This window comes from Nuphar pumila, chromosome 4, assembly GCF_984573655.1.
Source record: "Nuphar pumila chromosome 4, dmNupPumi1.hap1.1, whole genome shotgun sequence".
Lineage (NCBI taxonomy): Eukaryota > Viridiplantae > Streptophyta > Magnoliopsida > Nymphaeales > Nymphaeaceae > Nuphar > Nuphar pumila.
The window spans coordinates 129392551-129406335 of record NC_143252.1 but is presented as its reverse complement, the minus strand read 5'-3'; the positions used below and the strand labels follow the sequence as shown (position 1 = coordinate 129406335).

Genomic DNA, 13785 nt, shown 5'->3' with positions numbered 1-13785 from the left:
GCCTTAGCCCATTCAAAAAATTGAAGAACCGATCTTCTTCAAGTTGCTTGTGACGGAGTTCAATTGCCTCTCCACTCCATTTTGGTTCAAGCATGGCAAGCTCATCCCAAATGGAGGAAAGATCGGCAAAATATTCCCTAATAGTCATTTCACCTTGAGTAAGAGAGAGAGCCTTCTTTTGAAGATAATACTTATGAGCTATGTCACAGGGATTCGGCTAGGAGGGTGCCGCACCCGCGTCGACGCGACTCGACGCGGGTGCGGGTGCCGCACCGGGTGCGGTCAACTCGATCCTGGGTGCGTTGACCGCACCCAGGATCATTAATGTCCATTTTTAAAAAAAAAAAATTGCCCAAATGGGCTTCGAATTTTTTTTTTAAAAACTTTATGCTAGTCTGTCAGCTGCTGACAGACTAGCATAAAGTAAGTTTTTCAGTTTTCACGCACAGCTGCTGACAGCAGCTGTCAGCACAGCTGCTGCCTGTCAGCTGCTGACAGCAGCTGCCTGACAGCTGCAAAGTTTAAAAAAAAAACCCCGCCTATTCCCCAACCCCCTTTTTAAAAAAAAAACCCGCCTATTCCCCAACCCCCTTTATATATATATATATTACTTATTACATTTTTGCCCCTGCCGCACCCCCGCACCCGGGTTTTTTGGAAGTGCCGAATCCCCGCATCCGCGCCCGCACCCATGTGACATAGCTTATGAGATAGATCCCTCGAAGTATACATTTTCTCAAGATAATGCCAAGCTTCCGATGCCTTTTTGAACTTAATAATGTTGGCATTAATCTTAGTTTCAACAGATGAAAAGAGCCAAGAAAGAATCTTGAAATTCTTCATTTCCCATTCATCGTGCTTCTTAGAATACTCTTCAAGAGCTTTAACCCTTTCTTCTCCTTCAAGAATCTTGATTTCACTTCCGTTTACCATAGTTATTTTGGGTTCCGGTTTCGGAATTGTGCCTTGTACATAACCCCATAGCCCCTTCTCTTTTATGTGAGCCTCCATGTTTCCGGCCCAAATATGATAGTTGGACCCATTTAATTTAAAGCCAAGAGTAAAATGAGACTCTTTTTCGCCCATTATGAAGTAAAGAGAAAGGGAGAAATGGCGTACCAACACAATATTTCAAATGCTAGCTTGCACAAGATTCTTCTAAAATATTTGAGAAGCAAGATCCACCACTTCAACCTCCAAAGATCCGAAGGCACGCTTTTCGAGGTACTTGAAAAGAAGAGAATCCCACAATCCTCTATCACCAACCAAGCTCTGATACCATGTAAAAATGTCAATGAAAAGACAATACGCATACAAGCATAAACACTTTATAAAAGAAGTGCACGAAGACACTCTCACAACACTTGAACAAAATACGCAAAAAGCGTAAAAGTAGCAAACATGCAATAATGCATGTATTTCATAAAAAGGAGCAAATGCTTGAGACTCCCAAGCTTAGGAATTACAAGGGGGAACACCCCTATTTATACAAGAAGAAAGAGGTGCAAAGGGGGGCTCTCAAAGAAGTCGTTGGGGAGCCCCCAACGACTCTATTGGGGGATCCCCAATGCACCTTTTATGAAAAAGAATAAAAATAAAAAAATAAAAAAAGAAATACAAAAAATAAAGATTGAAAAATACAACATATTCCAAATGGAATATGCGAAAGATAGGAAATTACAAGAATACCCTTTTCGGGTAAGAAAATAAAAAAGGATATAAATATATATATATTTATATATATAGAGATACATATACATATAATATATATATATGTATATGTATCTCTATGTATATAAGTATATATATTTATACTTACAACAAAGATTTTGGAGATACATTTTAACACACCTTTCATGTCATAGACCTGCATATGGATTTGTAAATATACGGGAAAGTAGACTTAAATGAATATGTTAGAACTAAGATAGAGTTACATATGTGTCAAACACTCTCATACAGAGAGACGTGGCTTTTACGTGGGTAAGCACTTCGATAAGAGCGAGAAGAATGGCAGATTATAGTTGCACATTGTTAGAGCTACAGGTGGTTGTCTTACATGAAAAAACCTAGAAAAGAAAGAGCCAGCCAGCCACATCATCCCCTTTTTTATTTTTGTCTTTGTTGCATGTGGACATGGCCATCATAAAAGCCACATGACCCATTTCCTTAATAAGTGGTGTATACTTATGAATCTTTTGTTAGTTATCCAATTTTTTTTTTCTGGCATGAACCATGTAGACAAGAGGGGTTCCCCTTTTTTCTGTTTGTCTTGATTGTGTGGGTGTGTGGCCATCATAAAGCAGCATGCCCCATCCATTAATGATTGTTGTACACGTGAATTTCTTGTTAGTTAATTTGAAAAAAATCAGACATGGTGATACTGTGGGTTATCTCCATCAATATAGGAAAACAGTTGATTATATTTTATTTTTTTGTCATTATTCTTTTTTTTCTGTGTTACTCGGGGTGCTTTGGATGTTTCAGGAAATTAACCCTGAAAATAGAAAACAGGCAAAGAATACACACTTGTATATTTACAAAAGCATGAAATTTATCCGGCTCAAGTAATTCAAAAGTAATTTAGGTTGCAGCTGACAATGATGTTGATTGCAAAGTTGTTCATATGTGATGTAGACTAATTTTTACGTTGAATCAACTCGTAGTAACATATTCATGCAGATAGATTTGGATAACTCTATGCATTTGGTTGATTCAGCTGAATTGAGTTGGATTTCAATCAAATAGCAGTATGAATTGACATTACTCGAGTTCTAACCCTAATTCTTCAATCTTTTTAGGAGTGACTATTTTCTAATTTTTTAGATGATTTTGCTTTTATATAGTTGGTTCAATTCTTGATGCATGTTAACTTTCAGTTATCAAGTCGTAATACTAGTTGTAATTAACAAGTGAATGAACATCATTTGTTGTTTCTTTTTCATCTTTCTTTAAATCCTGGCCATAGGTAATCAGCACTGCAAGGACGTGCAACTGTATTCTGATTGTCCTCGATGCCATAAAACCAATAACTCACAAGCGTCTAATAGAGAAGGAACTTGAGGGGTTTGGCATAAGGTACCAGAATATGCTTTCTTTTTCTTTTTTTTTGCTTTGTTTTATGATTTTTTTTGAGAAGCATCATGGCAGCTTCAGTACATTACATGGAAGAATGACAACATAATGCAAAGATAAAATGAAAATTTAATGCGAAGGACATTTGACTGCTTAAGTGCTTGATATTCAAATGATATTTAATGTCACCCGGGTATGAGTAGGGGTGCGGGTACGGAGGGTATGACACGACAATTTCAAAAAATATGGGTACAAGGACATGGCTATATATATAATATCACATAAATTCAAATAAATTCAACATTTATCATTTAACAACTAAACTAATAACAGGCTAACAACAACTTTTATTCATAGAAGACTTGAGGATGGAGACTTTTATTCAAAGAAGACATAAATTCGATCCATGAAAATAGGTAAGGGCTAGGGTAAGGTTGAGACTTGAGGATGGAGACCACTTACAGGTCTGTAGCAGGTTGGGTAAGAGTCTCCCACGTTTTGGAGTGCTGACACAAGATCCGCAACGAAGGAACGCTAGACGGATTGCTAGAGAAACGAGACCGCACTCGCCTAGGCGTCAAAGAGCTTGGGCTCTTCGGAAAGGGATACCGATCAACCTGAGAGGTCTGGTCCTCACGTCAACCAGAAGGAGATAGAGAGAGAGAGAGAGAGAGAGAGAGAGAGAGAGAGAGAGAGAGAGGACGACGACTAGAGAGAGAAGTGTATTTTTAATTTTCAAATTTCATAATTCAAAAGGGGGACCTCAGGCCTCTATTTATAGCTTATGGCTTGGGTTTGGGTTCAGCTACAGTCTAAAAGTAAGATCTAACCCAATTAACCCATACACCCTCTAACTGTCAAAAGAGGCCCTTACTGGCAGTCAGAACTAGACTAGGAATGGAGTCAGTTGGACTAACTAGAGTCCCTTCCTAACTAAATCCTAACTAAGCTTTGTCATCTTGGCCTTATTTTCAAAAAAGAATAATTAAGAAAAGGAATTATTGAATTTATTAAACCCTTTCTATATTTCTCACTTTAGTAAAGACACCCTTTTTTGGAAAAGGGGGAGATGCCCCCTACTTTAGTTTCTTCATTTCCTTCCAAGTTGGTGCCCCTATGACCCCCATTTGCTTACCTTCTCTTTCATTTTGGTATGGATATGTGTCCATTGACTTTTCATCTTGGGAAGGAGCCACATCAGCTCCTTGGGCCCCACCTTGACTTGGGAAGCCCCCTTGACTTTGATGATGTGGCATTTGGATCTTGAAGCAATGGTTTTGATGTCTTCCCTAGGACCGCAACTTGATGTAATTGCTCATTATTGAAAGATTAATCCTGGTTGCTATAAAGTATAAAGAACTTTGTCTATCTTGCAGATCATTTTGGCCATATAGAATTTTCACTTGATTTGATTTAATCATTTCAGTTTAAAGATTTTAATTCATAAGTTTAGATTTATTGTTGTGGTCTTCAATTTGCATATTTTAAGAACAAAGGCTTGTTTTGGTGAATATCTTCCCTAATCACTTGAAATATCAAGTACATTTGGATGTTTTTTTTTGTTTTCCTATGATGAAAGTTTGTTTGGTAGCATGCGTAATCTTCTATCCGTAAGCTAGATATTGAAAATGCAAGAGTTATATTTTTCTCTTTAGTCTTTTGTGTTCTTTGCAGATATTCTCGATCAATTTATCAGTGTGATTATAAGTTCATTAGAAAGTTTATGATATCCATCTATTGAGAAAGCAAAAAGATTGCTTTATGTGAAGGTCTGGCATTTATTGGATAAATTCAGATCCTTTTCTATATTTTTTTATTCACATATTGCTTTGCATATCTTCTGCACAAGTTCTATGTCAATCAGCAATTTCTATCAAATCCCAATTTGGAAGCAACATTAGACATGGAAACCAGGAGAGGGTAACAAAGCACTTGATCTTTTTATAGGTTGATGTCCCTTGACAATACTCGGTTGAAATATTGACTGAGCTAGATCTATTAATAAAATAATGTCAAAGTAAATGAAGTAGCAAAGATGCACATAGGGCACTACACTACTAATCTCTAGTAATATAAAGCTGTATAAATTGTTAAGGAGCACGGACCTCTCTTGAAAGAATGAATTGATGTCATGGTCACATGGCTCTAGTGTTTTTTTTTCTTTTAATTTTTAAAGGGCACATAAAATATTTCATTTCAGTAAACCTTTTAAAAATTCTGAAGCCTATCTGCCTCAATATGCCAGCTGGGATTATTTATTTTTCTTTTTTTTTCCTCAAGTACTCTTGTTATAGGGACAACATTACCTTCTCTGATGAAATTTTGTACTTTATTTTGTTGATCTTATATCTATTTGCTGTTTTGTCTTCTTGAAATTTAATTCTTAAAAATTCTGAAGCCTGTCTGCCTCTAGTCGTTTAATATATCAACTAGGATTATTTATTTTTCTCTTTTTTATCTTCAAGTACTTGTGTTATATAGGCAAAATATCTTCCCTGAATGAATCTTTTATGCCTTTTTATCTTATATCTGTTTGCTGTTGTGTCTAGAATTTAACTACACCAATTCTATTCTGGATTTTATTTGAGTAACATGTTGCACTTTTGCACCCTTATATTGCAGATTAAACAAGGAGCCACCAAATTTGACCTTCCGGAAGAAAGACAAGGGTGGAATAAATTTCACATCAACAGTTACAAACAATCACTTGGATCTTGAAACTGTGAAGGCTATATGTGGGGAATACCGAATTCATAATGCTGATATATCTCTTCGTTATGACGCTACTGCCGATGACCTCATAGATGTGATTGAGGGTAGCAGGATATATACACCTTGCATTTATGTTGTCAATAAGATTGACCAAATAACTCTTGAGGAATTAGAGATCTTGGACAAACTTCCTCATTATTGCCCTGTGAGGTATTCCTTTTATCTAGTACTTTAAACATTTGCATAAAACATGGTACATCATGCTATATGAAGGAAATGAAAAAGTTGCTGCTTTTGTGGTTAGTACACAAAAGATACCTTTTGGAAAGTACCTATATGACATTTTTATGCAAAATTAAAGTTCTATAGTACAAATTTTGAGATTTAGAATTGATCAGTTAATTAAATAGATTTTTATTCTTTTTCTACCCAACTCATGTCTCTCATAGAGATCTGCTATCATAATTCTTCAAGCCTTCATTCACTAATGTTCCTTTCTATTTTTCATACCAATCTATGTACCATGGGTACTTCTACCAGCCCCTCGTACTTGTGTCCTACCCGCATTGGTACTTGAGTACTTCGGGGTATGGGTCAACCGAGTTTTGGACTTGACTCGACCTATTTTATCCATTTCATGATCCAATCAACGTGTAGACAACACTTGTGGTCAAAAGAGTCCAATGTTAACTATACTTTTTTATTATTAATTGTTAGTTCATCATATATCTATAACATGCTTTGGATGTTAAGTTTGTATCTACAGATTCCATGTGTGGAGTATTTTGTGAAATATAGTTCAATTATGCATTTTTTTAATGTTTATAATTATATATATTTTTTGAAATTTCATTTTTTTTCATTTTCTTGATTCATTTTTTGGAATCACAAATGTGATCTATATGGTTTGTTTACTAGGAATCGACTCTTGGATCATCCAATTATGACATTTGAACAGCCTAGAATTTTTATAAATTTTAAGGCTCATAAAATCATATTTTTTCATCAAAAAAATATGATCCAACACCTGATTCTTAGCAAATGCATCATGTTGAGCACATCTGTGGGTTCAGATTTGCATAAAAAAGCTTGAAACATCGAAAAGTTGAAACTGTCCACACTGTATGGACAGTAGGAGGAACCATTTTCTCCATATATATATATATATAGCCATATATATATATATATATATATATATATATATATATATATATATATATATATATATATATATATATATATATATATATATATATATATATATAGCCATACCCTGTATCCACAGCTGTACTTATGTGATGTAGATACCAATGCTAGACATATATTTTGTATTTGTGCCTTAGATCTTTGAGTTGTGATGTAGAGTTGCTAGTGTTTCACTTATTAGCCAATGAGTTCAAAAATTTTGGTTCCATTTGTATACCTGATCCTCTCTATAATTTATGTGTTTCTAGTTGGTTTTTGAATAAGCATCAATTTCTCTTTGAAAATTTGGTTTTCTTTTTTAGTTTAAAACATAGTTGGCAATGCCTGACCCCTGATTCATGGGTCTGCTGGTTGACTCATTATCTCAGATGGGTTAGGACCCTACACTTTTTAGTGAGCACACAAATGGTATGGAAATAATCAAACTCCAAGCTGCAAAATCACTAAAATAAGCACAACATTTATACATGATTGTTAACATTTATGATTGAAAAATACTTGATTCTTCATGGCAGGTAGCTTTCAATGAGCAATGTGCTTTAAAATAAAAAATGCATGGTAAAAAGACATAAGAGGCATACCTGAATCTTTAGTTTTCAATATTTTGAATGTATCATGCTGTCACGTACTCACGTAGAGAAATATTTTAGCACTAATAAATGGACAGACACTTTGGTATTAATGATTTGTCTATATCAAAGATTCAAGATAAGTGCTTGTTATTTACATACGTGTATGATTCTCACTTCCTATGGCATACTGCACTAATGCATATAGATCGATGACCCCAGATTGGTGACCTATTTGGGGCCCAGTCTGGGTTGACTCAGACGATTCCTGAGTCTGACTCTCTGGGTTTGCCAACTATGGTTTAAAAGCAAAATGATACAAATGGAGATGTTGAGACTAGAAGAAGTCTTAAAACTATACTATGCCACTGCTTACTTTTATCTAAAAAGAAGTGAGAGTTGACTGCTGTTTAACTCTACCATAGATTAAAAGTTATGCACTGTCCAACAGATTATCCTTTTCTTGATTTACAAGAATTCAAACTTATTCTTACACCACTATATGTTGCTTTGGATGTTAATTTCTCGTGTGATCTTTCCCAATAACAGGTCTCATATCTCATGTCTTTCTCTCTGCTTTTCTGGGAAAGTGACAACTTCTTTCCTTTTCTTCATCTGTTAGTTTGCATATGGAAAAAATTTCAAAGGTATTTTTCATCGTGGAATTCATTTTCGTGCTAGAAGTTTGGAGAAAAGGTCAAAATGGCAGAGTTTCCCACATGGTTATTTTTCTGTTGTATATTTTAATGAAGAAAACCAGCAACAGAAAAGTTCCATCTGGCTTATTTTATACCTTCCTTAGAAGTGGTGGGATTTAATATTATAGATGTCCTCTGCGTCATTCTAATGGGAATGTTAGTTCTCTCTGTAAGTATCATGCTTCTTACAATAGAAAGAGGGGATACATGTTAAAAGTTGCCATCTTTTATGCCATGTTGTGTAATATATATCTATATATATAGCAGGTGCCTACTTTGAGTGAAGGGGTTTTTTTGGGGTGTTTTTCGCAAATTTGACCCTACAAATGTGTTCAGCAGAGTCAATTTGCTAGAAAATGACACTTGGATCGTGTTTTTTTTAATGAAAAAACGTGAATTTTTAAGCTTGAATATTTATAAAAATTTTAGACCGTCGATTGTCAAACCTTATAAAAACCTACCCACGTGTCGCAATCGGACGATCCAAGAGTCCATTCCTATAAAATCAAGCAGGTAGAATACATTTGTACTGTCAGATTTGAGAAAACCCTTCAGAAGCCTGGTATGCTGGCATTAGGCATGGATAGGAGTAGGCAGCTACCCCTACTCTCTCTCTCTCTCTCTATATATATATATATATATATAGTATTTTATGGAGGGAGGAGAAAAGATAACTCAAAAAAATAAGACATAGAGACATCATATTCTTAAAATTTTAGAGAAGAGGGGAGTCTCAGTTTCATTATACATGTAGGCAACATACAACTGTTATCATAGAATCAATTATTGTCTCTTGCCTTCCTCTCATTAAACAAAAGGGGTTTCTTGTGGTGAAAATCAATTTTCTGAGTAACAGACTGTTTTGTTCGTCTGTTTTTCTAAAGATTACTCTCCGCTTATCATCTCTTCCAAGGTGATGTTTTAGATGTTTCTCTTTCTCCTGCCAGCAAAGAAGTCGTATATGAAACAGTTTTTCTTGTACTAGCCTATTTTCTGTTGCATTGATGTCTGTAATATACTTTAGAAGTGACCTTGTTTTGTGCCATCTTCATATTTGCCCCTGGGGTTATATAGAGGACCGTATTCATTGTTACCAGTGACTGGTGTGCTTTTTGTGCTATACTGCATCTATGCTAATATAATGCAGTGACAGTTTTATGACAATGTGTTTGTCACCTAATTGTTTGTTGACAATCTGATCCTAGATCTAATGTATGCATCATGATCTTGCCATGCTATGCATATTAATCTTAAAATGTTATGCCTTCAGCTGATAAAATTAATTTCAGAAGGTTTTTTCATTATTTTCTGGTGTAGGGTTGTTGCTGAGGCAGCAATACATTGTCCGTGTTCTGATCATGACTATTAATCTTAGTACTGAGGTTACAAAATTTCCCATGTTTTGAAACAGTGCACACTTAGAATGGAATCTTGATGGCTTACTGGAGAAGATATGGGAATATCTTAATCTGACTCGCATATATACAAAGCCAAAGGGGATGAACCCAGACTATGAAGACCCAGTAATCTTGTCATCTAAGAAAAGGACTGTAGAAGATTTCTGCAGTAGAATTCACAAAGATATGTTGAAACAATTTAAATAGTAAGTTGCAAATAGATGGCAGCATCTTCTTGATTCTCTCTGCTGTTTAACATTATTCTCAAATCTACTATTCTTTGTTGATTGTTTTAACATTTCTCTCTAATCTTTCAGTGCGTTGGTTTGGGGCTCTAGTGTCAAACACAAGCCACAAAGGGTTGGCAAGGTTGTACATCCCATTACCAATAGAGGATAGTTCGTATTCTCTAGCATCCAGTTATTTTTATTTTTAGTGAGCAACTTGGAGTTTTTATTGAACCGTTGGACTCTATGATTGATTGAAATCCTTGTATTAATCTTTGGATGCAGGAACATGAGCTTGAAGATGAAGATGTTGTTCAGATAATTAAAAAGGTTTGATAATATAATGAGAGTAAAATCTTTGCAAGAAGCATTTCTGGGTGAACCTTGTGCAACATTAACTGTGGTTACATCGAGGGAAGCAAGATGTGGTCTAAGAACCAGCAAATGGTATTTTTCTTATTCCTAATGCTTGTTGTCTCTTATGCAAGAATCGTCCTTGTTTCTGGTTCTATATTTACGTGAACCTAAGCTTGTATAACTGTTCAAGATTGAACGTTCGACTCCTTTGGCTATTTGTTCGGCATTGTATAGAATTGGTGGGAAGCTAAATGCTAAGGTAGAATGTTAGTTTGTCATCTTTCAGTTAGTAAGCAAGATGACTTGTTTGTACCGGAGCAGCTATAGCATAATGAACAGTTTTCATTTGAGGTACATATACAAGCTAGTTACTTGGACGTGACACGTGTGTCGATGGCATACATGTTTTCTTAAAAGGTTGACACAATTTCTAATATCAGATACTTCATGTCTAAGACACTCAAAAGTGTCGAGCATGCGATAGCGAGTGTGCATTTAAGTCATGTGAACTTTGTATAGTGAATATTTGCAAAGTTAATGCAATGCGGGGAGTGTATTTAGATAATTTAACACTGGGATCAAAAGAGTGTCAACTGTTTCACAATCAAAACGGTTAAATTTCCTAAGCATTTTCTCAATATAATACGATTTAAACCATATTCATGCTCATGTCTCATAAGTTTGATTCTTAGAATGACATCAACAAACCCCATATCTTTCGTGTTAATGTTAAGTGACAGAAAAAACTTAATATCATTTATGCATTCTATGTTGTTGCTAAGTATTAATATGGCATCTACATATAAACAAATTATGACAATGTTTTCACAATCAAATTTAGTATATATATATATATATGCATTTGCTAAAATCAAGAGTGTTAAACCCATAAGTTAAAGTCACTTGATCAAAATTTTTATGTCAGTTTTAGAGCTTGTTTCAATTCGTATAAGGACTTAAGTAATTTACAAACTTTATTTTATTTACCAGAAACTACAAAATCTTCAGGTTGTTCTATGCAAATCTCTTCATTTAAATTGTCATTTAAAAAAAGTTTTAACATCCATTTGAGAAAATAGAAACTAAGGCTATAAGAATTCGGATTGAAGTTATTCTAGAGACTATAACATGTGTATCAAAATAATCTATCTCTTATTTTTGTTTAAAGTTTTTTGCTACTAATCTCGCTTTAAATTTCTCAATTAAACTATTCGCCCTAAATTTTCTTTTGAAAATTCATTTGCATTCAAGATGTTTAAAGTCTGATGGTAATTTTGCTAAAACCCATGTTTTATTTTCTAGAATATAAACAATTTAATTTTGAATAGCTTCTTTCCAAAATGCATCATTAGGTGAGATATAGCTTCAGAAAAGCTTAAAGGGTATCTATCAATTATATAGAGATAAAAGACTTTCAAAATCCTTCGGTTTTCTAACTCTCTTACTTTGTCTAGTTTCTATATTTTCATGTTCTAAAACAGGTCTTTTGAATACAAATTCATGAAAACCATCGGGAGAAGAAAGATTTTGCAAATCTTTGAAAATAAGATATTCTATAAACTCAGCTTGTATATATTAAAAAATAACTTTAGTTTCTAAAATTCATTAATTTATATACCTTGCTATTTTGAGAATAACCAATAAAAATACATATATTGGTTTTAGGTCTTAATTTAGTTTGTTTAGGTTCATTCAATCTAACATAAGCTTCACAATCCTAAACTTTAAGATGGTTTAAATTTGTTTTTTGGTTTTTCTATAATTTATATGTTGTAACATTTAATTTTGAATAAGACCCATGATTCAAAATATGACATGCATTAAGTAGGGTTTCTCTCCATAAATTAATATTAAGTTCAGAACTAATTAGCATTGCATTCACCATATCAATTAAAGTTTTTTTTTTCGTACTGCAACTCCATTATGTTTGGGAGTGTAAGATGCACCGTTTTGTCTATTAATGTCATGTTCTTTACAAAATTTAATAAAATCATGAGATAAATATTCTCCACTTCAGCCTTAAAAATATTAATTTTTTCAAAAGACTCATCTTTGCTTTTCATAAGATAAACGTAGACAAATTTAGAAAAATCAAAGAAAGTTATGAAATATATATTACCTTCATGAGTTGGAGTGTTTTTCAAATCACATACATCACTATGTATGAGTTCAAGAATTTTATTACTTCTTTCTGCTTCATGAAAATATTTCTTTGAAAACTTTGCTCGAATGCACACATTGCATTTATTATAGTGATCATACTTGCAAGAGACATTTTTCGAAAGTAAAATTTAGTTTCATAATCCCTTTTTCTTTTACCTTTGTAGAATGAGTGTTTTTCATGTAAATTTCATTGTCTACCCCCACGAGATCGTATCTATTAAACATACTCCAACCATATGAATTATAGACCTAGAATCTACATACTACCCTTTGTCCATTTGAACCATGCAAACAAAGCTTACTACAACCACTAGGTTTTCTTCAAGAGCTTGTGTCTTAGTGCCTTGCCTCTTGCGATGATGATACTCTCTTGCATAGTGTCCTGGCTTGCCACAAACAAAACACAAAACCACTTCACATTTTGGTTTCTTAAAATATCTAGGTTTCTTGTTATTCAATTTCAAATTGGGCTTTAATCTCGGCTTATGTTCCACAAAATTCACTTTGGTGCCAACTTCTTTTACTTTCTCTTTTTTGTCTCTATGACGAGCTTCCTCTTCAATACGAAGATGGGAAAAAAGTTGTTCTAAACCGAAGTCTTCATTTTTATGTTTCAACACATTACGATAATCTTTTCACGTATTTGGCAACTTTTCAATTATAACAGTCACTTGAAAAGACTCGTCAAGATTCATGTCTTCTACCCTAAGCTGGTGAACTAACAATTGCATCTCATCGATTTGGGGTAGAAGTGGTTTATCATCACCAAATTTAAAATCTATATATCTATTAACCAAGAATTTATGGTTACCTGCATTCTCTGTATTATATTTATTCTGAAGAGCTTTCCAGAGCTTTTTTGCGGAGTCTACTTTAGAGTAGATGTCAAACAACGAGTCGAACAATGCATTTGGGATATGTCCTCGGATGTCAAATTTTGCCTTATTCTCAGCAATAGTCTCTTCTCGTTCAGGAGGACAACCTTCTGAGAGCACGTACAATACCTTGGCCATAGTTAGGAAGATCATGACCTTGTTCTGCCAGGATTTGAAGTTCGTTCTATCGAACTGAGACAGTTTGAGAATCTTCTGGTTGCTAATCTTCATTGTAGTTGCCATAGAGCTAGGAATGCCAGTTTTGAATTGTTGGAAAGTCGAAACCTTTGTTCTTGATCGTGGGACCTTTTCTTAAAGGCACACTTTCTCAAAAGTGACGGTTTCCCCACCAGGTTTGAGCCCGAGTGTAGAAGGGTTGTGCACAACTTCGCTTTTGGGTAATAACCCAGTCTCACCTCCTCGCGTAATACTAGCCAGCCCTGGCACTGGGTAAGCTAGCCACCACGACATTTACCCGCAAGATATGCAAATCACAAAGGAATTTT

General features: G+C 34.5%; 1 protein-coding gene across 1 annotated transcript in view; it reads left to right on the top strand.

Annotated features, from left to right (window-relative positions):
- The window catches only part of LOC149841034 (GTP-binding protein-like protein), a 66648-nt gene extending 56051 nt beyond the window's left edge, over positions 1 to 10597 (top strand). The window contains exons 6-10 of the mRNA XM_090003545.1: positions 2969 to 3078; positions 5698 to 5997; positions 9672 to 9863; positions 9975 to 10026; positions 10170 to 10597. Of these exons, the coding sequence (XP_089859671.1) occupies positions 2969 to 3078; positions 5698 to 5997; positions 9672 to 9863; positions 9975 to 10026; positions 10170 to 10220 (705 nt within the window). The 3' untranslated portion in view covers positions 10221 to 10597. The remainder of the gene's footprint in view (positions 1 to 2968; positions 3079 to 5697; positions 5998 to 9671; positions 9864 to 9974; positions 10027 to 10169) is intronic.
- Positions 10598 to 13785: the final 3188 nt, after the last annotated feature.